The sequence below is a fragment of the Alosa sapidissima genome, chromosome 13 (assembly GCF_018492685.1).
Source record: "Alosa sapidissima isolate fAloSap1 chromosome 13, fAloSap1.pri, whole genome shotgun sequence".
NCBI classification, from domain to species: Eukaryota; Metazoa; Chordata; class Actinopteri; order Clupeiformes; family Clupeidae; genus Alosa; species Alosa sapidissima.
In genome coordinates this window covers 30,443,555-30,465,236 of record NC_055969.1, presented here as the reverse complement: position 1 = coordinate 30,465,236, position 21,682 = coordinate 30,443,555, and the positions used below count along the sequence as shown (strand labels likewise).

The 21,682-nt window shown below is 41.0% G+C and overlaps 4 protein-coding genes across 8 annotated transcripts in view; 2 read left to right on the top strand and 2 right to left on the bottom strand.

Moving 5' to 3' along the window:
* Nucleotides 1-513, bottom strand: part of LOC121679990 (SUN domain-containing protein 2-like) — a 5,115-nt gene extending 4,602 nt beyond the window's left edge. Inside the window, exon 1 of the mRNA XM_042059113.1 lies at nucleotides 507-513. The gene's annotated coding sequence lies outside the window, so the exon portion shown is untranslated. The remainder of the gene's footprint in view (nucleotides 1-506) is intronic.
* The window catches only part of nsa2 (NSA2 ribosome biogenesis homolog (S. cerevisiae)), a 13,467-nt gene extending 7,265 nt beyond the window's left edge, over nucleotides 1-6,202 (bottom strand). Inside the window, exons 1-6 of one of the 2 annotated variants that reach the window (XM_042059118.1) lie at nucleotides 6,034-6,202; nucleotides 5,117-5,304; nucleotides 4,700-4,850; nucleotides 4,351-4,530; nucleotides 3,973-4,165; nucleotides 3,145-3,439 (exon numbers count right to left, since the gene is read on the bottom strand). In XM_042059118.1, the coding sequence (XP_041915052.1) occupies nucleotides 3,372-3,439; nucleotides 3,973-4,165; nucleotides 4,351-4,530; nucleotides 4,700-4,850; nucleotides 5,117-5,304; nucleotides 6,034-6,036 (783 nt within the window). In that variant the 5' untranslated portion in view covers nucleotides 6,037-6,202 and the 3' untranslated portion in view covers nucleotides 3,145-3,371. Of the gene's footprint in view, nucleotides 1-3,144; nucleotides 3,440-3,972; nucleotides 4,166-4,350; nucleotides 4,531-4,699; nucleotides 4,851-5,116; nucleotides 5,305-6,033 lie in introns of those variants that run through there. The other variant, XM_042059119.1, reaches the window with a different exon arrangement.
* spout1 (SPOUT domain containing methyltransferase 1) lies at nucleotides 5,367-10,468 on the top strand. Its single transcript, XM_042059115.1, has 13 exons — nucleotides 5,367-5,381; nucleotides 6,423-6,489; nucleotides 6,728-6,767; nucleotides 6,854-6,970; nucleotides 7,103-7,262; nucleotides 7,389-7,478; nucleotides 7,614-7,663; nucleotides 7,771-7,901; nucleotides 8,001-8,073; nucleotides 8,212-8,310; nucleotides 8,421-8,523; nucleotides 9,578-9,725; nucleotides 10,114-10,468. The coding sequence occupies exons 2-13, from the start codon at nucleotides 6,442-6,444 to the stop codon at nucleotides 10,183-10,185; spliced, it is 1,131 nt and encodes a 376-aa protein (XP_041915049.1). The 5' UTR covers nucleotides 5,367-5,381; nucleotides 6,423-6,441; the 3' UTR covers nucleotides 10,186-10,468.
* Nucleotides 10,469-14,153: 3,685 nt separating this feature from the next.
* LOC121680333 (kelch-like protein diablo) lies at nucleotides 14,154-20,469 on the top strand. 4 transcript variants are annotated; one of them, XM_042059664.1, is made up of 8 exons: nucleotides 14,154-14,279; nucleotides 14,693-14,778; nucleotides 14,923-15,106; nucleotides 15,943-16,086; nucleotides 18,719-18,852; nucleotides 19,406-19,617; nucleotides 19,775-19,881; nucleotides 20,053-20,469. In XM_042059664.1, the coding sequence occupies exons 1-8, from the start codon at nucleotides 14,257-14,259 to the stop codon at nucleotides 20,114-20,116; spliced, it is 954 nt and encodes a 317-aa protein (XP_041915598.1). In that variant the 5' UTR covers nucleotides 14,154-14,256; the 3' UTR covers nucleotides 20,117-20,469. The 4 variants fall into 4 exon arrangements, with proteins under 4 accessions (XP_041915598.1, XP_041915596.1, XP_041915595.1 ...); XM_042059662.1 differs by having other exon boundaries at nucleotides 14,192-14,279; nucleotides 14,663-14,778; XM_042059661.1 differs by lacking the exon at nucleotides 14,154-14,279 and having other exon boundaries at nucleotides 14,531-14,778.
* The last annotated feature ends 1,213 nt before the right edge of the window (nucleotides 20,470-21,682 follow it).

The following is a 21,682-nucleotide window of genomic DNA, read 5'->3' as shown; positions in this document are numbered from 1 at the left end:
GAGAAGACAGAACACATACACACACACACACAAACAAAAACACACACACACACACACACACTCTGAGGTTGAGGATGCTTTTAGGCTACCAAAAGTTCCAGCCCCTACTAATCCTTTACATCTAAATACCCTTTGAGCTTTGAACACCTTTAAAATGTATATATCAGAGAAGTCTAGTAAACATTTAAACTGATTCCACAAGCTAGGTTGCTTTGCAGTATAGGCTATTTCGGGCACAGATGTGTTAAGATAACTGGATGATTACATTCATTTAACCCATTTACAAAAACAAATAACATTTAGCATACATTACAATTGACATAGTTATCACAAATTACAATTTAGGCTATATGTCAACAATTTACAAATTTTAGAAATCATTCTCAGTATCTAACCCTGATTGGTAGGGTCAAATGGGCTACTTTTATTCGTCCATGTAAGTAAATCTATTAAATTCGATAAGCTACGTAGTAAACAATATTTAACGGAGCAGATGTTTTCCTTACCTTCGCAGTCCGATGCAAAAAGCAATATGATTTTATTTTTGAATGAGCGTCGTTCTTATTTATTGCTTTCATTGTTACGCGTTCAGCGTTGCCTACGCGTTATTATGACAAGTTCGGAAGACTCTTCTCAGAACATTTTTCACACTCTACTGTCTCTATGGAGACGTGGTCTGCGCTCTGTGCCAACGCAGTCTCACATTGTGCATTTGTTTAATGTTTACAGACGACTATGTTTAGCCTATTGTTAAGTTTAATATGCATACATTTGCCATGATTATGCTATGTGTATCTAGCTGATATTGTTGCTTGTTGTGCTTACAAACGTGAAGTAGCTAATTTTAAGAGTAGGCCTAGGCTAACTTTGTGCCCACCGCAGGCTAGCCTAGGCCTACTGCTCAGCTTATCCAGTATTATCCCTTGTCTGTTAAACTGACAAGCAGGAACGGACTGGGAAACAAATAGGCCCTGCTTGGGAAAACCCTGACGAACCTCCAGCACAATTGAGATTTTGCTCTTGGACTTTCCTCCATATAGGCCCACACGCGGAGTACTGTACACGCGCACACACACCCTTGCTGTCTCATTTAGACTTTGTCAGTCAAGGTAGGCCTATCACATCTTGAATTTACCCTTGGGGATCGATAAAGCTATCTATCTATCTATCTACATTCAAAAATTTTACAAAAATGCTAATTATTGATTGGGTGCTGCTGGAGAATTTGGGCCCCACGACATAAAATACTTTTGGGCCTCCAAGGTTAGGGGGATTCAGGGGCATGGTCCCCCTTATCATTTGAAAAGGGGCTATTGTGAGACTATAGGCCTAGTGTGTATGTCTGCTAATGCTTGATAGCAGAATCCAGAAAGGCTACAGCTCTCATAAAGAAAGTTTGTATGTGCAACGTTTATTTACTTTAAGCAGTTCATTCTTCAATTATTATGATTAGGCCTATCCCAATAAAAGGTGCTTCGTAAAAAATACCAGTAACTGCTGGAGAAGTCTCCCCACTATCCCCGGAAGTGGTAAAAGTATACAAACATTGCAACACCGAGCACACACTAATATTCATAATCTAACAACCATAATATAATTTATTCAATACTTTTGGTGGGCATTTGCTTGGAATAAAGAGAATTGAAAGGCTTTTATTTGAAATGTAACTACTATTTTTATCTTTTGTTACAATTATGCCAAAAATTGTGTGTATGTGTGTGTGGGGGGGGGGGGGGTGTATGTGTGTGTGTGGGGAACTGGTGTGTGTGTGCAGAGAATGTCTAATAAGGGGAGATCCGCCACTCTCTGGAAACTTCCTGTTTCTGAACTGGTTGTAGTTCCCGTTCTGGTTCCACGTGAGGGCGCTCACGAATAAGTGCAGAATGAATGGAGGTCTATGGAGCTGTATCCTCAAAATCCACTTTTCTCGAGATATAATTTTTTGTGTAGAAATTTGAATGTTGCAGTCGAAAGAGGGGGCAGAGAAAATACAAACTGCTGAGTATTATATTTTTTTAGTCACTTATTTTATATTCCCCCAGAAATTTTTTAATGTATTTTGGTGCATTTTGGGGATGGCCAATACTAAATTCAATCAGATTCATAGCCTACATCCTGATTTGTTGATATTGAGGCAATGATTCCATGCAAAGGCTTGGGCTTCAGGGCCCCCTGACCCCTTGGGCCCCTGGGCCTGGGCCCGGTAGGCCCGTGCAGTAATCCATCCCTGCCTGCAGTCTCCTGTAGTCCACTAACAGCTCCTTGGGTTTGTCTCATAATCTGAAGGTCGTGAGTTCGAGCCTCACACAGGGCAGACGTGGCCTATTGGTTAGCGCTTCGGACTTGTAACCAGAAGGTTGCTGGTTCGAACCCCGACCAGTAGGAACGGCTGAAGTGCCCTTGAGCAAGGCACCTCACCCCTCACTGCTCCCCGAGTGCCGCTGTTATAGCAGGCAGCTCACGGTGTCGGGATTAGTGTGTGTTAACTGTGTGCTGAGTGTGTTTTACTAATTCACGGATTGGGATAAATGCAGAGACCAAATTTGCCTCACGGGTTCAAAAGAGTATATATATACTTACTTATAATACAAGATGAAAAGCAATGAGAGGATACACCCGAGATGAGCCAGTGGATGTGTATCTGATGTCAAAGAACCTTTTGTTGACCAGCACCTTCTGTGTGCTTTGGGTGAAAGAAATCCATGATCCACAGAATTAGCTGATGATCCAGCTAGAAACAGTTAATGAGTTTTTTAGCCAGCATGTGAGGTTGCATGGTGTTAAAGGCAGATAAAAAATCCACAAATAGGAGACGGGCAATAGAATTTGGGCCTTCTAAATGTTCATTGATCAATAAGACCTTGGCATCATCCACCCCTCTTTTAGCACGATATGCAAACTGAAGAGATAATGTGAGGTTTCACAATCCTCTCAAAGGCCTTCATGACAAGGGAGGGCTATGGGTTTTAAGTCATTCATGGCTTTGAGGCTGCTCTTCTTAGGCCAATGATCTCATTATTCTGCGATTTAAAATTCACTGATAGTATCTAATGGTGCGTTTATGCACATGGGAAAAACAGTGGCCCTAAACGGAAAGTCAGCTTGACTCCTTTTTCATAAAAATGGTATGACACATTCAGCAAGTCAATTTAATATTTTTTTTATTATAAACAGAACATTCTCAAATATAATACATGCCACTGCGGAAGTGACTCCAAAAGTTGCTGAGATTCATCTGGTTGTACAGCAGTATCTCATAATTCCTCATTTTTTTGCCAATGATTACAAGACACTCTGGGAGGACACCAGACCAGTGCTGGTAAATGCATAACAGCAGCTTCCAGAGGTACAGTTAATTTAGCCAGGATCCATTAGACCAACAGCACAGCGTTGATGCAGCCATCATTCTCTGGGTTGTTCGTTACCTGGGCATATTTACCTGAAACAACAAATGACCGCGATAAGAGAGTGCAACACGTGACAAATGATTTGTATGCCCTTTTCAGGCATCATTTTAAAATAAAACTACAACTTCAGCAAACCATTAGGTGTGTGTTATTCAAATGAGTCCCTCCTATAATAAACATTATTACACGGCTCTTCAGAGTGATGCAGAAAGTTCCATTCACATGATGTTCTGTCTGTGTGGCAAACTATTTATTTTGTCAGTGGAAGCCACGAAACGGTAGCCAAGTCATTTTGAAAGACACATTGTGTTAAGTTTCTATTCTGGTTTTGGCAAGTAGCCGTATAATAAGTGGGATAATGTATTGTCCGCTGGTAATTATCCCTTCAGGTCGAAGCAAAACCTGTTCTGTTCGCCTTGTCGGGACTTATTTTCCGATAATTACCGGCGGACAACATATTATCCCTTACTCAACAATCAGCAGCAGACATACAGTCATCAGATCTACAGTGCACACAGCAGCAACAGCCAATGGACCAATTTCATACAATCACAGCTGCACTCACCCCAGATGACCTTTCCTCCTTGTGTGACAAGACCGAGCTCACTGACATTGACCTCCACGACTGTTCCCTTGGTGATGACACCTAGTGTTGTGTAAAGGGGTGAGGAGGGATTCTTCTTCACACCCAGGATTGGCAGGCAGAATGTGGCTTTCAGTTCTGGATGAGTAACGTGAGCCTTTTTAAAGCGAAGTCCCTATAGGAAGAACAACAAAATATGATTAGTCTGGGTTTTTCCAAGTTTGTAGGTGGTAAGCCCTGTGTGCAGAAGGTTTTAAATCTTCTCAACTGCCACCGTCGGCATACTGATCAGGAACCACAACTGACTACTAACAAAACTGTACAGAAAAGAACACAGAGTGAGTAGGACAGTCTATGTACCATAGGTCGGATGAAGCGCTCATATTTGGGGGGTTTCCGTGTGAAGCCATCACCCACAAAGCAGACTTTGGTCACCATACGCTTCCAGGCCTTCTTCTGACGTTTGCCTGTCCGCACCACCTTTAGAACCTCTGTCTCCCCTTGTGCCCGCACCTTTGGCAGGGGGACCTCCCATTTACCCTATAAACAAACGCAGAGTGATAACCTTATTACTTAATTCACCAACAACATAATAGACATTTCTCGTCATACAAAAGCACAAACAACCATGTTTTTTAAATTACAGTATTTCTAAAGTGGTATATGAGTATTCAAAATGAATGGGTGATCACTCAGAATGAATACTCACAGCCTTCTCCTTCCTCTTCTGTTTGATCATGTTGGAGAGGACCTTGGCCCGCGACTGACCCTCTCTGTCCAGCAGGTATGCTGGCACAGCTCCCTCTGGTGTCTTCTCATCATCCTTCTGTTTGCTCTTTCTCTGCTCATGCATCTTCAGGCTAGAACAAGCAGATACACGCACAACAATAAATATGCATGGGGGGGGGGGGGGGGGGGACATACACATGCCACCTATCCACATACACAATAAATTCTAAAGGGAAATGTATATCAGCTGATGTGGCACCATGGTTAATGTAAATTATATCTTTAAATGATTTGCTTCTGAACCACAATAAAGCTCTTATCATTATACCAGTAGATCAGTCAGTTGTGACGATGCTCATGACAACATTTGCTTATTTATTCCATTCAGCTCACTCACGTTTTCTTCATCTGGATCTTCTCAGCATGTCGCTGTTTGTGGTAGAGTTTGGCCTTTAGGCCAATCATCTTGCGTGCCTTGTGAGAGCGTTCATGTGCCTCACGGCTCTCCTTCTTCCTCTTCCTCTCATGGTGGTCCAGGCGGTAACCATGGCGTTTACGGTGCAACTCAATATGTTCGTTCTGAGGCTGCAAACATAGGAAAAACATACAGCATTATTCATTAGGCTTTGCATCACGTGGAAGAAAAAACAAGAATGTATATGGTAAGTCTAAAAAGATAAATCAGTAACAGAAATATCTGAACACAAAGTAGGCCAAGTGATTACTGGATGACGTGATGTTTTGTTTCAAGCTGAAATGACACTTGAGATAAGGCTAGCTCAAATAAGTCTGTAATGTAAGTGTTGTCAACACATTGTAAATGCATATTAACAACGTTCATGGCCACTGGAAAAGTTGAATAGTAGGGTATCTTCTACAACGTGTTAAAACGCTGGTATTATTTATACCAGACAATCAAGAAAAACAGGGAATTCCTGATCTTTTCACGTAACTAGAAATGTCGAAGTTGAAATCACTATCACAATTTGCTACCAACAGCTGCAGATAAACAAAACATTAGCGTATAGGCTTGCTTTTTATATCATTGAATTACCCCATATGGTTAACTAGAACATGTAGCTACATAGCGCTCCATCGCCTGTTACTTACATCGTAGCCAACACTAATTGAGTATTTAAACAAATCTTATGAAAACTCCCTTCGATATATCAGTCAAGAGACATCAGAGAACAAGCTAAGGCCAACGTCATACATGAGCACTTACCATGCCACCACGTTTCGATTGATAGCATGTTTTGCTAACTAGACAAGAACAGCGTTTTCGTCTGTACACCGAGTTATATTTCTACTTACCATGATTACTTTTAATGTTCAGGTATTCCAACAAACGGTAGAACTCTTCTGATGTTAAAAAAATGAATTGGGGAATACTATTTCTGGTACTAATTTTAAGGCTCGGTGTCTGATGTTTTCCACCGGAGGCCTTTGCTTGAAAAGGAAGTGTTACAACCTAAAACGTCCGAGTGAAGACATTTGGCTGATTTACACTCTGTTAAATATAGTTTCGAAATGGTTGGAATGTAGTTAATGGTTTTTATGTGTAAAGTGTACTATTTGAAAAGTGTAAAATATGCTATTTGACCACGTTAAGTTTAATGTATTTCTTTCATGAGGAGATAGACATCTATGATGCCAACGGAACTCAAATGTTTGCATTCTGTGTTTATGGGAATGATTTCAAGGAAACACACACATGTGAACATGTCGGAAAAACATGCCATGAAGAAGCCAGGGGGACTTTCTAAAGAGGTAATTGTCTGATCTTATAGATATTTGTAAATAACTTGTTGAATATGAAGGAGCTGCAGTGATGTAGTTGCCTCTATATGACATTTGTGATAGTTTATACTCAGAGAACTACACAGACAGCGTGTGTTTAAGCTCCGACGTAAACACGTTTTCAAGTGACTGTAACGTTAGTTAAGCAAACTTCACGGTCTGTTCCAAACAGAAACGTAGATAATAGGCATATGCTTTCTTAACACAGGCCCAAGAGAGAGTTGACTGGAAGAAATGGAAAACAGAACGTGAGTGTGAAGACTTGCATCATATCAATAACGTTACTGATCTAGTGGTAACAGAGAAGGGTAACTTGGTTATGTGCTCTCTTCAGGGAAGGAGGATAAGCGCAAACGGAAGGAGGAAAGACTCATCACACAGCTGGAGAAACAGAAGATGAAGGAGCTGGAGGAAAAAAAGGCTCAGGTGGAAGAGGAGGAGAAGAGTAATGGTAAGCATCTTGTCCACTTAAGAGACATTCAAATATCAATTTGGTATAATCTACACAAAGAAAAAGACACTCCTTTGTGTTTTGAAAAGCAGACACAAGATATTAATTATAAAATGTGTTAATCTTTGTCAGGTCGCTCATATACATTGAGTGTGGCACTGCCGGGCTCTGTGCTGGACAATGCACAGTCACCTGAGTTGCGCACGTACCTGGCAGGGCAGATCGCTCGTGCCTGCACTGTCTTCTGTGTCGATGAAGTAATTGTGTTTGATGAACAAGGAGAGGATGTGAAGTGAGTATTTATTTATTGAGGTCTGTCACACAAATCATCCAGTACAGGCCAGAACTATTCTAAAAACTATTTTTGACCCTGAACCCTAACCTTTTTGTAACCTTTTGTAAATTGTTATCATTAAAGAAACACTGAAGGAGAGTATAATGGTGTTGGGAAGAAAGGAAGAGCATGTGTCCAGCTTGCACGCATTCTCCAGTACTTAGAGTGTCCACAGTAAGTATAGTCCCAGAAGCACATTCTTCTGTTCCCACAAGTTATAGTGAAACACACACAGAGGGAAAGAGAGAGACTGTATAGGAAAATATATTTACCTTTGTTTTGTAATTACACCTTCTCCTCTATTATCAGGTACCTGAGGAAAGCATTTTTTCCTAAACATCAGGACCTACAGTTTGCAGGTAAGTCACCCTTTTTGATACCTCCATATGGCAAGCACACAAGCATGCGTACACCTGCATGGTCCTGTACATATTTGCATATGTCCAATGTGTGTCTCTGTGCGCAGGTCTCTTGAATCCTTTAGATAGTCCACATCACATGCGTATGGATGAGGAGGCAGTGTTTCGGGAAGGCCTGGTCCTTGATAGGCCCTGTAAGGCAGAAAAGGGCTCCTATGTGGACTGTGGCATGAGGAAGGTGTGTGTATTTCCATGGTCTTTCTGTAACTTAGTGTATTTTGTCACTATTGTCACTATGTGTTTTTTAATGTATGTATGTGTGTGTTTCGTTTTGTAGGAGGTTCAGATTGATAAGCAGCTTAAGCCAGGATTAAGAGTAACGGTGAAACTCAACAAGAATCAGGACTCGGGTAAGTGGCTTAATAATGGTAGCTTTTGAAATTTGCAGTTAGAAAGAGTTGTAGGATCTTCTCATCCCCTTTTCTATCTTCAGCTCAGTCAACTCGGTGTAAATAAAATAATACAATGTGTGTATGTGTGTGTTGCAGGTGGTAAACGCTATAAAGGTGTAGTGGTGGCTCCTCATGTTCCCCGTACAGAAAAGGGGCTTTATTGGGGTTACACTGTCCGACTTGCTTCCTGTCTCAGTAAGTTAGCACCGTGTTCAGAATGTCAATCTGTATAGAACTATACTCCAATTGTTTGATTGGTATTTATATGTATTTGTCTTTATATATTCTTCTTCTTGTGTGTACAGGTGCTGTATTTACTGAATGTCCTTATAAAGAAGGTTATGACGTCACTATTGGAACCTCTGAGAAGGGAAGCAATGTAGACAGCATTACAATATCCCCATTCAGGTCAACCATGCTACCTCTCTGCTGTATTCCCTTAGGTCTCCTTTAAGTTGGGTTTAACACACTTCACATAATCAACAACTTAAGGCTCTATGGATCGGTTTCTTGTACATGGACTGAGCCTTTTCCTAAGCCAGGGGGAGTCAAAAATACCAAGTATTTTAGTTAGAAGCCATATAGTAATTTGAATTTTTAATAGTAGGCATACACTTTCACTATTGTTCTGTATAAGGCTATAATTGTTAGGTTCAAGTCTTTATTTACTATTGACTACTGATCCTGTCTTTAGCAAACACAGCAAGATTGTCTTTGCACAACGTGTCACCTGCAGAATAGCCTACACCTACACCGCATACCTCTCAAGCTGATCTGGAAAATGGTTAACGTCATGCATGGAGATGCTACCTTCCACTGGAGCTCTTTGAACGTTTTTTCCTGCTGAGCTGATTTTGATACAAACATAGCGTTAACATTCAAGGCACAACAGACCCAGCCTGTCTACTCGACCTGGAGAGACAGTAGTTATGATCTTTTCCCCTTATGGACATGTTTTATGAACTTTAATGGTAACCTACGAGTAAGTAAGGAAGTACAGAGATTGAATGTGAAGAGTTTGATGTTGACGTGACGACGTCCAGTGTCGGGCTGCTCAATGGAGGTTCAATTCCGTGGGTGTTATCATTTAGAAATACAATTACTGCCATTGGCATTATGCATTGGATTGACACAATAGTGTAATATTAGCTTATTTTGGCCACTTACTTACAGCGATACAAAATCTCTGCTCAAATTTCTCTGCAAGCCACATGCAGTCAACACAAGAGCCATAAGTTCCCAGCCCCTGTCCGAGACTAAAAGAAAACTTTAATCAAAATCTTTCGATTTAGGGCTAGGCTTAATCCAGGTGCAGGAAACTGGCTGTATACTTGAAATACCAAAGTCCTATAAAGACATGGTGTATACAACTTGAACATTACTTCATTGTTTTTTGTTGCCTTGCCTTATTGTCTTGCATCCTCTGTCTTACATGCTCATAGTCTATTCTCTCCTTCTTTAGGCATATGCTTGTGGTGTTTGGTGGTTTGGCAGGCCTGGAGGCTAGCGTTGATTCTGATCAAAACCTGGATATTTCTGACCCAAGTTCCTTGTTCAACCTGTATCTCAACACATGCCCTATGCAGGGAAGTCGCACCATACGAACAGAGGTGAGAAAGAGGAGAAAAAAAACAGATGCATCAGTGTCAGTGACATTAAAAAAAATGAAATACAGTAAGGATGCTAAATGGACAATGCAAGGCCGGGGACAATAGCTGTAAAAGAAAATATATGCTGCCTTGTGTACTTGTGGGAGGTACGGCCTGATAGTCCTGTGATGGTCCAGATCTGGACACTGTTAACTCCATTATGGCATCAATCAGCATGCTATCCTGCTCCGCTGAAATGCCCTGGCAAGTCTTTAAAACAGCCATTATGTTCCAGATCTTTTACTAGAACAGTTCATCATGTACTGTATGTGCCACTGTCTTCTGTGTGCTGTGACCTGTGAGTGTGTCTTCCTCCTCTTCTGTTGTGCTGATTTTGCCTTGTTCACAGGAGGCCCTTTTGATCTCACTGTCTGTATTGAGACAGAAAATCGGAACAGTATTTCCAGGTCCCTCTGATTGATGATCACAGGAGTTGGCATCACCATCTGTCTTCCAACCACAAAATAACATCATGACACAACACCTCTTTCAAAACAACACAATAATTCATTCCCTTTTCTTGGACTGGTTGTGTGTGTGTGTGTGTGTGTGTGTGTGTGTGTGTGTGTGTGTGTGTGTAAGTTAGGATGCTTTATATAGAGTAAAAGAAGGAGTATGACATGTGTACATATAATAATTTGATAACAGTGGTATTAAATGATATGTAATAATCTGTGTCCAAAAAGTAAAGTTAAGATGTGATATTTCTGTCTTAACTGTCTTGTTTAAAACAGCTGTACGTATCAGAGGACACTCACCCTTTACCCCCAGAGAAGTTTTGTAACTTCTTGCTGACACATATCCAAAGTCTTACTATGAGAAAATAAAATATATACTGTATGTATAGGCTGTGAACCTGTGAATATATTCACTGAGGTTAGTTATACTTGTTCTATATGCTTCTAAGCAGTAAGCAATAGCCATCCAATAAACTTTTATCAGAGTAAGTGGTTACTTAAGATATAAAGACAGATAGATATTGCTTAAGGCTTCTACTAAATTCTTAAATTATTTCTTAATAGATCGATGATACCATAAAGCACAGTTCTTGGATTGATAACTTTTTTGCAATTCTCAAAGTAAGTGTCAACACTTCACTGTGTATGTCTGCATAGGACATGTGTTCTGTATTTAGTTGGTTATCATGTCATCATTTATCTCAAGATCATATGTAGCACCTTCAGTGTTGGGAGGGTTACTTTCAAAACGTATTCCGTTACAGAATACAGAATACATGCCCAAAAATGTAATTTGTAACGTATTCCGTTACGTTACTCAATCTGAGTAAGGTATTCTGAATACTTATATTACTTCCGCATTGAATTGCATTTTATAAGTGTAGGAATGCGGCCATCAAATCCTGCTTAGGCCTACTAAACAGGCCTATTCTGGTTTGTTCTTCTGTTCCAAATGGCTGAAGTGTTAGGCCCACATAGGCTAGGATAATGTAAAGTCAACTGAGCCACCTGATACAACTTTAAAATAGCAAGGTGACCACTAAAACTACAGCAGGTGACTAGGCTAATTAAAACAAACAAATAGGCTACTTTAAGGGCGTAGCCAAAAATTATAATTAAGGTGTGCCTGTGAGATTTTTCGGTGGCATCAACCCAGTACAAGTGAGGGGCGCATATGACAGGTGGAACGCAAATGACCTGTAAATGTAAACACTATAGGCTATTGTATATCAGTGCTCTCAAAATGAACGACAAAATGACAATCAAAAACTGCACGTTAAAATATGCTACTCGCAAGAATAATTCTTCAGAGACTGCACCATATAATTCATTTTAAAACGTAAATGTAGATCTAATTATAAAAAGTTAGAATAAAAAACTCAGAATGCAGTGCCTACTTTAGAGATTGGTTTTATTGTAGGTCTAAATCAACACATGAACTAGGCTTTGTTTATTGCTTAGCAAACTGTGTAACCGATTAGCCGAAGTAGCCTGAGCTATTAATACTTGGGAAAATATCCTTTGAACAGACATCAGGAACCACGATCAGTGAGGAACAGGAGTTACCTCCACTTACTTTACTCCTAATTTGCTGTGCAAACAGTCATTACAGGGTCTCCGATGACGCGTCCATAATGCGGGCTGGCTGCGTTTTGAGGCTAGTGCAAGATGGCGGGGCTTGGATTTAAACATGGAAACAATTTCATCATAGATTGCTTCTGAGAAATGGAGTTGCCTTAATTTATTTAGAGAGTGAATAAACTTATGAAACAGAGAAGTATCGTCATATGTAATCCATTGATTTCAACAATGTAACTGTATTCTAAATACCAACTATTCAACTTGTAACTGTATCGGAATACAGTTACTCATAATTTGTATTCTGAATACGTAACGCCGGTACATGTATTCCGTTACTCCCCAACACTGAGCACCTTTTGCACCTGTTGCTGTGTGTCTACATACCAGACAGTCAAGACAAGAGCTGATGTAGTGTCTGTGCATGCATTTGTGTTCTGGTAAGTGTGGTTTCATTACCCAAGTCAACTAAAACAACCCAATGGAGTTCTTTTGAATTGAATGGCATTTCCACGACCACATGACCAATTTTTCCCACAAATTAAGGAATAAAAATCAGATAAAAATAATAAACAATCGCAGTCATCCAATCAACCAACCCATCTGGGTATGACACTTGCAGTAAAATACTTACCTGAGAAATATTGACCAATGACCTTTATGAACATTTTTTGACTGAAATTACCATTTGGCCATTTCAAATCCTGGGTTTCACATTGCTAAACCACTATGCCGTTGCAATACACAACACCACATTTATCAAGGGAACTAAGCCATTAGCCATGCCATTAGAACATAATATATACAATCACTGCTTGGACATATTTGAACTAATTACCTCCCTGTCAATACAAGCAATACGTATTGTGTAAATTACAGCAAAAACGGAGGGACAATAATTAAACCTAATTGTGCATACTGTACTTTTACTGCATTTTCCGCAACATTTACAACCCATCACCCTGGTGAAATACATTCTTCATATACCAGCTGTAGTGTAGCAATGTTTGGAATGTCAGTCCATGTGAGCTGGCAGCAGGTGTGGACTATAATTTTTACATTTTTAAGACATTTGAGCCGTTTAAGTCTCACAGATCATATTATGTTTACAGTTGATATATCCTTTTTTTAGTGAAAAGGATGTCATGAAGTTCTGTGAAATAGTGTTATCATTAATACTTCATACAACTGAAAGTACAACTCAAGTACAACAAAGTACAGCTCACACAAAGATGGTATCTGAGTAGTTCCTTACCTAATTCTATTTATTAAAATGTTAAATGAACGACCCAGTTGGGCTCTGTGGTAATTTGGATTAAAGCTGTGCCGAATGTATTCCCAGAAGTGTGTGTGAGGGGGTGGATGAGTCAATGTGTGTGTGTGTCTGTGTGTGTGAAGTTTGTGGTAAGGTGCCTGGTGTGAGAATGTGATGGAGTCCTGGCTCACACTTATACAGGGAGTGGACAACCACCTGCCGTGCACTGGATTGCTAAGATTTCATGATGTGAAGTTCATCCAAAAGAGACATACAGGCAGAGGGTGTCCGATGTCCAATGCTATGTTGCATGTGGCGAGGACATATTTATAATTGTAGAGGTTATGATATAAAAACACAGCTCTTATTTTTTCTCTGTACTTCTGTCTCTCAGATGTTTCATGGGAAAGGGGTAAAGTCATCATTAAGTCATCATATGTTAACACCCACAAGACTGGTTAGATTTCACTGCAGCATTCCTCCGGTGTCCTTCAAGTGAGTCGAGTCCTGCCAGATAGCGTTGTGTTGACTCATGCAAGTTGAGAAGAATATTGAGGCTTTGCAACTCAGACTAACAAAATTAAAAAATAGAATCACTATGTGTTGAGCACATAAGGGTTTTCCCTTCATGATCCTTTGTGATTATGTTTCTATTTGATGACCTTAATGACCGGGGGGTTGGGTACTGTGTGTGTGCACATAAGTGGTTGTGTCAAGTACATGGGTGATGATATTATGTGAAGTATGATGACTGACGAGCGACCAGGGACTTCATCATCAGCTCGTCAGGACAGGAATATCTCATCACCCGCAGGCACACACAAATGACCTTTACGACCCCCCCCCCCCACATCTCCTTGATAGATAGTTCTTGGTGCAGGACACTATGGTAACTCTTTATCTCCTTCCCATTTTGTAGCTCTTCCTGATATCCCAAAATATCAAGCACGTCTCACCAAGTTCTTTTCTTTCTGCCTTCTCTCTCTCTCTCTGTGTGTGTGTGTGTGTGTGTGTGTGTGTGTGTGTGTGTGTGTGTGTGTGTGTGTGTGTGTGTGTGGACGGACTGTCAACTGGGCATGTTGTTTTAACTGCTGTTCACAGGCATTTAAATTCCTCAGTGACATGTGATGAGAGAGGAGACGTGGAACGACGAGAAGACAGGAGGACAAAGGACAGCAGTCTTCACAGGACACTGTGAGATATGGGGGTCTACACACAAAATGGGTAAGTAATGCATCTTTTAGAGACTTCAGGGATTATTATCTAACTATAACATTTTAACACAAAACTCTCTTTTCATATAGGTACAGTATTAATGTATTACACTGATTTATTGATTTTACTGATATAATCAGATTGTAAAATGCAAGTGCATAATTGTGGTACTTCGTGCTATACTATGAAACATCAGTGATGTACTTATTGATAAATCCATTCTAAAACAGAGATATTAGACAAAATTGGACAATTTAGTCCATTTTACTTGGTCAAATGTCATGATGGGTCAAGTTGTTAACACTCCACCACCTACCATGAGGTATGAAAATAACAAATTATGGTTGTGCGTTCAACTTTGTATTTTTTTCAATGTGGGTAAACATGGGTAGAGAAACTTTGGACTCCACAACTCTTAATAGGTCATTAGAGCCTCAAGGTTCAGCTATACCTGCCAGTCAGAACAACAGGAAAGCCAAACCCTCACAATCAGACGTGGTGTATGTGGGTGAGTCATTGTCTCCGAATTGTCAGGCCTTAGGAAAATGAACTGTACATCATTAATACTCTATCATCATCAAATCTGAATCCTGCAAAGCACTGGTGTTCATGATGACTTTGTTCGTGTGTCTGTGTCTGTGTCTGTGTCCAGTGGGTGGATGGAGCAAAGATGACCCCTTGTGTCCCGTTGAACAATTTTGCACTGAGTATAACGAATGGAAAATGACCACGCCCATCATGCGTCACCGTAGAGACGCAGGAGTGTGTGCTGTCGGCAGGTTTATCTACATGGTCGGTGGTGCCGACGAGATTACTTGTATTAGCAGCATGGAGAGGTGAGGACACACACACACACACACACACACACACACACACACACACACACTTCACTTATTTGAGGATAAAGGAAGCTGTGCATTTAGAACATTACCTGCAACAAAGTAGTATTAGTAGGCCTACGAGGTGTAATATATTTTAGACACACTACTTTTGGACAAACTGTATTGTCAGTAAAGGGAAATACATTTTGGAATAGCATGCCCCCCACAATAAGGGAATGTCCGACATGTGAACTTTAAGACTTATTTGTGGCTCATGGAAAATCAAAGCTGCACTCACTTTTAACTGCCTCACACACTTCACTATCCTGCATTTTATACCTCGTCTTGACTTTTGCTTTTAATCTTTGTCTTGTCCCTCAATTGAGTATGAGGGTGTTGTATGTATGTCACTTTGCCTAGGGACAACAGATGAAAACTAGCTACGTGCTAATTCTGCCGTATTTACATTGTGTAGCCTATTTTATACTGATGTCGAATAAATATGCACTGCCGCTACAAAATAAACAAATAAATAAAAAATAAAAGTACAGAGAGGGGTGCTAGGCTGGGTGACCCTGAATGTGTCTAAAAGAAAAGCCTAAAGCATGTGTCAGTTACAGCCAGGGACACGCTGAATTCCATGTGACAGGTGGACGATTTGGGGGTGTTCAAGCAGTACTTCCTATTTAATTCAACAGATTACTTTCTATTAATACTCACTGAACATCCTTCACACAATCACACACAAGTATTGCCCTCGTATAAAAACATTGTTAGCAGCCATCACATAGCTCCTGGTGTAATTGTGTGTGTGTGTGTGTGTGTGTGTGTGTGTGTGTGTGTGTGTGTAGGTATGACCCTGGTCAAAGTGTGTGGAATGGTGAGCTGCCTTCAATCTCCTCTCCAAGAAGTAGAGTGTGTGTTTGTGAGATGGACGGATGCCTTGTCTGCATTGGAGGCTTTGACGGACACATGTACCTCAATTCAGTAGAGAGGTAGGCAATACACACACACACACACACACACACACACACACACACACAGACACGAAGCGAAGTTACAAGCTATGCCCATGCTTCTGTCACACGTCTGATCATTTGCGGCACAAATGAATGGTAGACTATTATAGAACCGCTGGCCGAAAAAAACGTAGCATTTTCTAGATTAGGAAATATTTCTTAATTGTGTGTGATCAAATAAAGAGGCATAGCCTACAATTGGGGGTGGGGGGGGGGGGTAGAAATGTGAGCTCTCATTCAATGTCTATGGGCGTCTGCGCAAGTGAAACTGAACCTAATCATAAAGACACCTTTCTCAGCAACTTTTCTGTTCAATCAGCAGAATTGGCATTACGATCCACCCGACGTTTCCCTGGTCTACCCCGTTAAACTTCAGGCTCTCGTGTTTTGCTGAATGATATACAGGCTCAGACTGGTAATCTGTACAACCGGGCAAATGCCCGGTGGGCCGGTCCACATGTGGGCCGGTGACCTCCGGGATTTTTTATTTTATTTTTTAAGCTATTTAGCCTATTTGCGGCCCGTCATGTAGACCTAGGCTTAGCCTATAAATGCAGTTGCATCCATTTGGATTGGGGGGTGACAGGTCAATCATTTTGACCTCTTCATGACCGGTTCAGTGTGTGTTACGATCGCTGGGGGGCCGCGAGGGGGTGCCAGGGGGGCCTCAGCAAGTTGGAGGGGGAAATAAAAGCAAGAAATAAATACATTTGAAACATTTAAAATATACTGTACTATGAGGGTTGTTATACAATGCCATTATAATAATGTGACGCATATCTGAACATATTTCTCATGATAATGACTGGGAATAATAGTAGAGTGATGGCTCTCATATAGCAGAAAGCCCCAAATAAAAATTTTACACACTGTATGCTCCATCGCGATGTGGTTGTGGCTAAAAGAAATATTAGATTAGCTTAATGTATTTATACATTTGCCGTAGTATTGTCGATGGGTTTAATTAATAAAACATCAAGGGGGTCCTTGGCCAGAACCTAGTGGTATTTGGGGGGCCTTGTCGTAGAAAAGTTTTGGAACCCCTGGCCTAGGCTATAAGTGCCCTCGGCTGGCTGGTGTTCACATCATCGCAGTTTAACCGTAAACAGCAATCAGAGGTGTCTAGTTTTATTCCATAAATATATTGTTTTTATTGACGTTAGTTGCACGCGCTACGAAGAGCTTCCATTTACTGCACCATGTAGGCTACTGTAGTGTTCTGTCAACATAAAAAAAACTCCGGGTAGCCTACAATTTTCACACAACTTGGTGGAAAAGTGTAGCACAGGTTAAAGAAAACCTATTCATGTTTGGACTCAAAAGGAACTTCAAAGTATTTCCCATATACAGTAGTAGCCTTTTAGCTCACAACGACAGTGAAAGTGAAACTTGGAAAGTGGAAGTCTCTCCACCGAGTGTTCCATTAGATGCACAATCAATCGCGAGTCGATGCACGTAAAAAAATTATCAACTGGTACAGTAGGTTAGTAACGAAGGTAGCCTAATTTTGCAAAATGTGATGACGGCACACAAACTTGGGCAAAAACGTTTAGTATACACTTGTGGTGATAGCCTACAGTTAATGTGAATCGCTGACTATAACCAAAGTAAAGGAGAAGATTTGCACCAAATAGGCCTAAAGGCTGCGGTTGTGTTTCTACAACATGTTGGCACAAATCGTGATTTCTGTCAACTATGACGATCTCCATGCATGTTCAGTAGCCTATATTTTTCATTTAGTCAAGCAGTGACATGTGGTTTAATGCATGGCGTAACATGACGTGAGACAGACAGAAGATGAGTCTTTAGTAGCCTATCCCTGAATCCTGTCCCTCTCAAATCACTTTAAAATGGTGTGATTAGCAACCAGAATTAAAAAAAAAAATCCTGGACCCCCGTGTTATTGTGATTATAATAACCTATAGGTCCAAATCTAAATGTTTGGGTTCAGTTTATGAAGTGTTGCTACAGCATGATACTGTGTGTTTGTTATTTATGGGGGGGAATCAGGGGGGGATTTTGGTATCGGTGGGCTTGTGCGTGTGTGTGTGTGTGTGGGGGGGGCCGAATTTTGTTCCCAGTCCGACTCTGTACTCAGCAGATCACCCTAGTAGATAACCAAAATTACAGTCTCTAGAATTGTAGGTCAGAATGTAAACTGGGCCACAGATGGTAAGCACAATTGCATTAGCTTAAAACTATCTAGTCGAATATAGCCTAACCTAAAACTAGCTTAATTAAAATGCCACAGCCTATACTATTTTTTCTTTTAGAATATAGATATTAAGAGAATAAATCATTATGCAAATACTTTTACTTTTAATACTTAAAGTACATTTAAAAGCAGGTAGATAGATAGATAGATACTTTATTGATCCCCAGGGGAAGGTACTTTTTACTTTTACTTAAGTAGGGTTGTCATTGTGGTACTTTTACTAAAGTAAATATTTCTCTGTGTATTTGTACTTTTACTTAAGTACTGAGATTCAGTACTTCCTCCACCACTGGCTTTGACATTAAGGTCAACTATATGCCTTGTGTTATCTATGTCTCTGTGTGTGTTTGTGTGTGTTGTGGCTGTTACTGTCTGTGCCTGTTACATGTACAGGTATGATTCCTCCCGTAATGCCTGGTCTAAGCTGGCACCTTTGCAGCACAAGAGGGCTGGGGCTACTGCTGTGGTGATGAATGGACAGCTCTATGTCATAGGAGGAACTGATGGGAACACCATCCTTGATTCAGGTGCACATACAGTACATAACATCCTCTTTCACGCAGTGTGTATCTCAGAGCTCGAGGAACGGGATACAGAAAACAGCACTTACCTTGGCTCCGTGTCTCCGTTATTCATGCACAAATACTACAATTTGAAACTTAATCATTCAGTATAGAACTGAAATGGAACTTAGTTGTGCTTATATATTTTGTATGTGTGTTGGTGCATGGGTATGCACACATGAAAGCATAGACATTCATATGCATATGTTCATGTTGGGGGCAGCCGTGGCCTACTGGTTAGCGCTTCGGACTTGAAACCGGAGCTATGAAACCTACAACCAGTAGGCACGGCTGAAGTGCCCTTGAGCAAGGCACCTAACCCCATCACTGCTCCCCGAGCGCCGCTGTTGTTGCAGGCAGCTCACTGCGCCGGGATTAGTGTATGCTTCACCTCACTGTGTTCACTGTGTGCTGAGTGTGTTTCACTAATTCACGGATTGGGATAAATGCAGAGACCAAATTTCCCTCACGGGATCAAAAGAGTATATATACTTATACTTATTTGTACGTGTGCCAGTGGAGCGCTTCGACCCAGCAGAGGGATGCTGGGCTTTGTGCCCACCACTCCGGACCCCGCGCGAGGGCGCCGGCAGCACCGTGTTTCTGGGTCGGATCTATGTGGCAGGCGGCCGGGATGACCTGGGTCTGCCACTTAAAACAGCAGAGAAGTATGACTCGGAGTCCTTCCGCTGGACCCCTGTCAAACCTATGAATAACAAGAGATACCAAGTTAGTAAGCACACAGATGTGTTTGTTAAAATGAATGAACCCACTGATTTATGGAATGGACTTATGACTGAACTATTGCCATCTGTATGACTGTGTGTGTGTGTACGTGTACACATGTGAGTGAGTGTGTGCATTTGTGTGTGTGTGTGTGTGTTAGGTGTCATTGCTGGTGTTCAATGATCTGCTGCTTGCTGTGGGAGGATCTGATGGAGTCTCAAATCACAAGACTATGGAGGCCTATGAGCATGAAAACAACTGCTGGAGGTAACATGACTGTGGGGCTGAAGGGAACTGAGGGGTAAGGAGAGAAATAGACAGTCAGAGTTATATAGAGCTATATCCAGACAGAACATGTATAAATTGACCAAAAAGGAAAATGAATGGGCACAAAAGGTTTACATTTTTAATATTTGAACTCTCCCCTGTTTTTCCCAGGCACTTTGGAAGCATGAAGTCCAAGCATCCAGGTGGACACGTCGCTGTCCTGAAGGCCAGTTAGGCAAACTGGACAGCAGTCTCACCGCTTACGTCTTTGAGAGACACGCAGGGATTAACTTGAAATCAATTTGACTCAAGTTAAAAACACACAAATGTTCCCTCAACCAGTTGCAATAACATGTACATGTTCAAATAGCCTACTAAATCCACCTCCAAAAATACCATGTGGGACTGCTGCAAGAGATGAACTGGTTTTATATATTTATTGTTTTACCTTTGAACATTATACAGAAAGTTGTGTGCAAGAGCAGTAACGTTTAAGAGTAGTTAATGACAGACTGTACCCTATGTGGCTAATATCACTACTTTAATAATGTGTTGAAATGGATGCTGGAATAAAATATTTTGATTGAACATTATATGGATAAAATCTTCAACGACCAGTTAAAATACTGTATACTGCTGCTATGTCTATGTCTCTATATGTGTGTGTCTCTCTGTCTCTCTCTCTCTCTCTCTCTCTCTGTGTGTGTGTGTGTGTGTGTGTGTGTGTGTGAGTGAGTGAGTGTGTGAGAGAGAGAGAGAGAATTACAACACAGTAACAATAATTGACATTTTCATAACATGTTGACATCAATAGTCAAAGTTGTTGTGTAACACTTCACAGAACAACATTACAAATATAGACACGTTTCTTTCTGTATAGTGCTTTTCAAGGCTCCCAGCCAATATGCACCAGAACACTCACCACACACCAGCTTGAGGTGGAGAGTGAGGGAATGAATGAAAGAACCAATAACACAGTGGGATGATTAGGGGGCCAGATTAAATGAGCCAGGTTGGGCATTTAACCAGGACACCGGGAAAGCCCCTACTCTTTGTGATAAGGGCCATGGGATCTTTAATGACCACAGTGAGTCTCATCTCATTAACGTCTCATCCAAAGGACGGCATCTTCTTCAGCACAGTGTCCCTGTCACTGCACTGGTGCCTTGGGATCGATTTTTGGCCAGAGGGAAGAGTGCCACCTGCTATTCACCCAACCACTTCCAGCTTAGTTTTCCAAGGAGGTCTCCCATCCAAGAGTATCCTTTGGTCTGGCTGCTGGTCTGCAACAATATAAGAATAATGCTTGTATTGCAAATAATTTAGGCCTGTTGCACTTTACATAAAATTAACATATTCAGAGAATCCAGAGAAATCTTTATAAACAAGGGCTGAAAAACAATATTGGATGGCTGTGAGCTCTGGGGCCTCAAATGGCTCTGCATTAAAAACAGACCTGTTTCTGTAAAGAAAATCATTCTATGGGCTTAGGAAAACATTCAGCATTGTGTATGAACACAGATTGATGCTCATCCACAAATGCTGGTTAAAACTCATGTGGTCAAAAATATCCAGGCAACACTCAGGTGTGAGGAACCACTGCAGGTTTAGTCACGATACCAGAAGCAACGTCACTAGCAACAGCATGTTCCAGTAACACTACTCAAAGTTCTCTAGGACGAAGCCCCATCTTATAACCTGACTCTCGCCAGATGAATTCCGTTCCGCCTAGCTCCACTCATCCATCTGAGACATCCTTCTTTGAAAGGAATTACTTAAGTGCATTGTGTTGCTCAACTTT

What these genes read in the sequence shown, in the direction of transcription:
- LOC121680333 (XM_042059661.1), top strand. Translation starts at nt 14,595, where the DNA reads ATGAAAATAACAAATTATGGTTGTGCGTTCAACTTTGTATTTTTTTCA. An exon ending in TACCTCAATTCAGTAGAGAG is followed by an intron (nt 16,087 to 18,718) that starts GTAGGCAATACA and finishes TTACATGTACAG; the next exon opens with GTATGATTCCTCCCGTAATG. An exon ending in TGAATAACAAGAGATACCAA is followed by an intron (nt 19,618 to 19,774) that starts GTTAGTAAGCAC and finishes TGTGTGTGTTAG; the next exon opens with GTGTCATTGCTGGTGTTCAA.
- spout1 (XM_042059115.1), top strand. Translation starts at nt 6,442, where the DNA reads ATGTCGGAAAAACATGCCATGAAGAAGCCAGGGGGACTTTCTAAAGAG. An exon ending in TCAGGACCTACAGTTTGCAG is followed by an intron (nt 7,664 to 7,770) that starts GTAAGTCACCCT and finishes CTCTGTGCGCAG; the next exon opens with GTCTCTTGAATCCTTTAGAT. An exon ending in GTCGCACCATACGAACAGAG is followed by an intron (nt 9,726 to 10,113) that starts GTGAGAAAGAGG and finishes CCTTGTTCACAG; the next exon opens with GAGGCCCTTTTGATCTCACT.